This window comes from Nestor notabilis, unplaced genomic scaffold (genome assembly GCF_000696875.1).
Source record: "Nestor notabilis isolate BGI_N333 unplaced genomic scaffold, ASM69687v1 scaffold25853, whole genome shotgun sequence".
Lineage (NCBI taxonomy): Eukaryota > Metazoa > Chordata > Aves > Psittaciformes > Psittacidae > Nestor > Nestor notabilis.
The window spans coordinates 12,910-15,776 of NW_009923807.1; the positions used below are offsets into that span (position 1 = coordinate 12,910).

Below are 2,867 nucleotides of genomic sequence, written 5' to 3' on the forward strand. Positions count from 1 at the left end.
ACCACTGAGACCAGTGCTGGTGCTCGGCAGTGCTGCCAACTCCTTGCAACGTGCTGGGGCAGAGGCTGCTCTAGGAAACACTTTGCTTGCCTCAACTCAGAGCTCCACTGGTGTCTCTACTTCCCACAAAGCTTCCTCTCATGGTAAACCACCACCATTTGGAGTGCTCACAGCTCATTTCAAGCCCCATCTGTCAGCCAGACAAACCCAGGGCATTTCTCTCCTGCTAAGCAGCCCAGCTAACTCAGCCTAAGAACACCCTCATTAGAAGAGCAAGATCCAGCCATCAGTATAGTTCAGCAAGCAGATAGAGATAAACTAATTTCATGCCAGATTTGATACTGCAGATGCCCAATTACAAGAGGCCTGGTCTCAGCACAAAGCCATTGATAAGCTCGGTGAAAGATTCAAGTGATTGCCTTATGCTGGGCTCCACGTTCCGAGTGATTGGTGCTATTAGTATCTGAGCTGGCTAATTGGAAACTAATGCTTGTATCTTCCTGCTCTGATGCTATTTAGTTACATTTGGCCCCCACACGGAAAAAGTCCCGAGAGGAAGTTGCACTGGAATGAAACCTGAAATAGAACAGCTAAGACACACTGGCCAGAAGATTCCCTCCTGTCCCATTAGCTCCGCTGCCAGCACAGACACTAAGGTCAGGAGGAACACCACGAGGCTGGTGTTCCTGCACTACTGCCCACTGACAGACCTCTCCTCTCTGCTGGAGCACAGGACTCAGCAGCACAACCCTGACAGCTCTAAGCAACACCAAGAAGTTCTGGCGTCAGTTTGCCAGATAAAAGCTAGATGCAGGAAAACCAGCTCCTGCAGGATGTCCTCCTCTCCCTCCCTACTCTCCTGCACTAGAACCACCTCATTCTGCAGGCAAGCTGCTGGGTATCAGCAGTATGAGCAGCCTGTGCCCAGCATGGCCCTAGATGCATCTGTGAAGCTACACCCTTGTACCTTGTACGCTGACTTCTCTTCCCAGTTAAAAGCAGGTCAGGAAGAGCAAGGGCTGCCCCTCAGGGATGGTTGCAAGCAGTATTCCTCCTGCAGTTCCAGCCCATGTAATTAAACCATCATGATTTATGACCAAACTGTCCTGTGTAAGCAGAACACAGGGAAAACTGACTCCCTTTGGAAATCCAGAAGTAGATTTCAGATCCCATCCACCCAAATGACTGCTCTTTTTGGGGCACGGGGCTCCCCCTGTGATGCTGGGAACCTCCCTGTGGTGTGCACAGGCAGAGGTACCTGCTGCAAACAGCACAGGAGTGGGTTTGTCTCTGCTGGCTGCAACAATTGCACAACATTAATATTGATGCCCACTGGACTTGGACACTGGCACACTCGTCCCTCTGACCCAGCAGCCTCCCGTTCAGGAGACCTGCTTTTTCCTGCTTCAAAGGTCTGAAACACCTCAGACCATCAGCAGGTTGGATTTAAGAGGCATTTGCTCAGATGTCACTCACTAGAACAGTCCTAGAAAGGAGACTTCGGATGTGAGACTTCAGTTGTAGATGCACCTCCAATGCATTCAAAATCCCCTGTTTTCATTCCTGACTTACTTGCTAATACCACAGGGGAGTGCTGCAGCAACAAAGCCCAGAGTCCAAATTAGAACCCTTTAGGAAGCTGACTAAGCACAGTCTTATTTAGTTTATGTAAGTGTAAACAGCAGCTTCCACTTACTTTGAGATGAGTCAAAAGGTTACTTTTTACATTAACTGACACTCATCAAGACATCATATCCCAGCTTCCAAGAGCCTCGCTTACCTTGGGATCGGAGCGCAGAGGGGTGTTGTGCTTGATAAAAGACTTGATCACCCCGTTCCTCCCCACAGAACATGGTGTCATGAGCAGCTGGTTCTTCTGCACAGTGTGCAGAAACGTCTTGAACGGCCGCACAACCTGTGGGAGGAATGCCAGGAAGGACCCTCAGGAGGCTGAGGAGGAGCAGGACCTGGTGCAGTTATATCAGGGTTACAATGCTCTTACTTTGCTGGCTGGAAAGGTTGGGGAGGGGGTCTTCCTTCTCAGAGGAGAAAGCCCCCCCTCTTCTGCTTGCTGCTGGTCATAGCGCTCATCCACAGCTCTTTTGTAGCTTGGCTTTCTCCTGGCAGAAAAACACAGTGCATCACACATGGCAAATCCTCCACTGTCTCAAAGCCAGGTGGAAAACAGGTCATGAAACTATCCTAGCTTCTGTTCCATTGGGTATGCACAAGGAGCCATCCAAGAGAAGATTCCTCAAGGGATAGAAGATACAGATTAAATAAAACATAGATTAAATTCTCTTTTCCTGGAGGCAGAGAAAACCTATTGCAAGAGCTCCACAGTCACAAAACTGAAGCCATTGAACAATATTTCAGTGTTGAACATGCTTTGAACTGGACTATGGATCTCCCAAGGCACATCCCGACTGGAATGATACAAACATACCTGGCACTCTGGGGCGCTTGCTGGGACTCCCCACTCTTACTTAAGTTGCTTTCTGAAAGAAAACAGTTACACTGTTGGTTCCAGCAGAAATAATCCCTTCCACAGAGCTCTGAAAGCAGATGAGATACAGCAGCTACTGAACAGCAAAACAACCTGACACAAGCCCTGAACAGCAGAAGCTTCCCTGCTTCAGCAAGCAGCACACAGCACCCTTCAAACCTAAACACACCCAGATACCTAGAGATGACTAAAGTAACCCACACTACAGCTTGCACTAACTGGTTTGGGTTGAAGAGACCCTAAAGCTCATCCAGCTCCAACCCCTGCCCCGGGCAGGGACACCTTCCGCTAAAGCAGGTTGCTCCAAGCCCCTGTGTCCAACCTGGCCTTGAACACTGCCAGGGATGGGGCAGCAGCAGCA

At 49.6% G+C, this 2,867-nt stretch overlaps 1 protein-coding gene across 1 annotated transcript in view; it reads right to left on the reverse strand.

Moving 5' to 3' along the window:
• Positions 1 to 2,867, reverse strand: part of INCENP (inner centromere protein antigens 135/155kDa) — a gene marked incomplete at its 5' end in the record, with an annotated part of 12,684 nt that overhangs the window by 6,391 nt on the left and 3,426 nt on the right. The window contains 3 exons of the mRNA XM_010012334.1: positions 1,781 to 1,915; positions 2,003 to 2,120; positions 2,447 to 2,498. Coding sequence (XP_010010636.1) covers positions 1,781 to 1,915; positions 2,003 to 2,120; positions 2,447 to 2,498 — 305 coding nt within the window. The remainder of the gene's footprint in view (positions 1 to 1,780; positions 1,916 to 2,002; positions 2,121 to 2,446; positions 2,499 to 2,867) is intronic.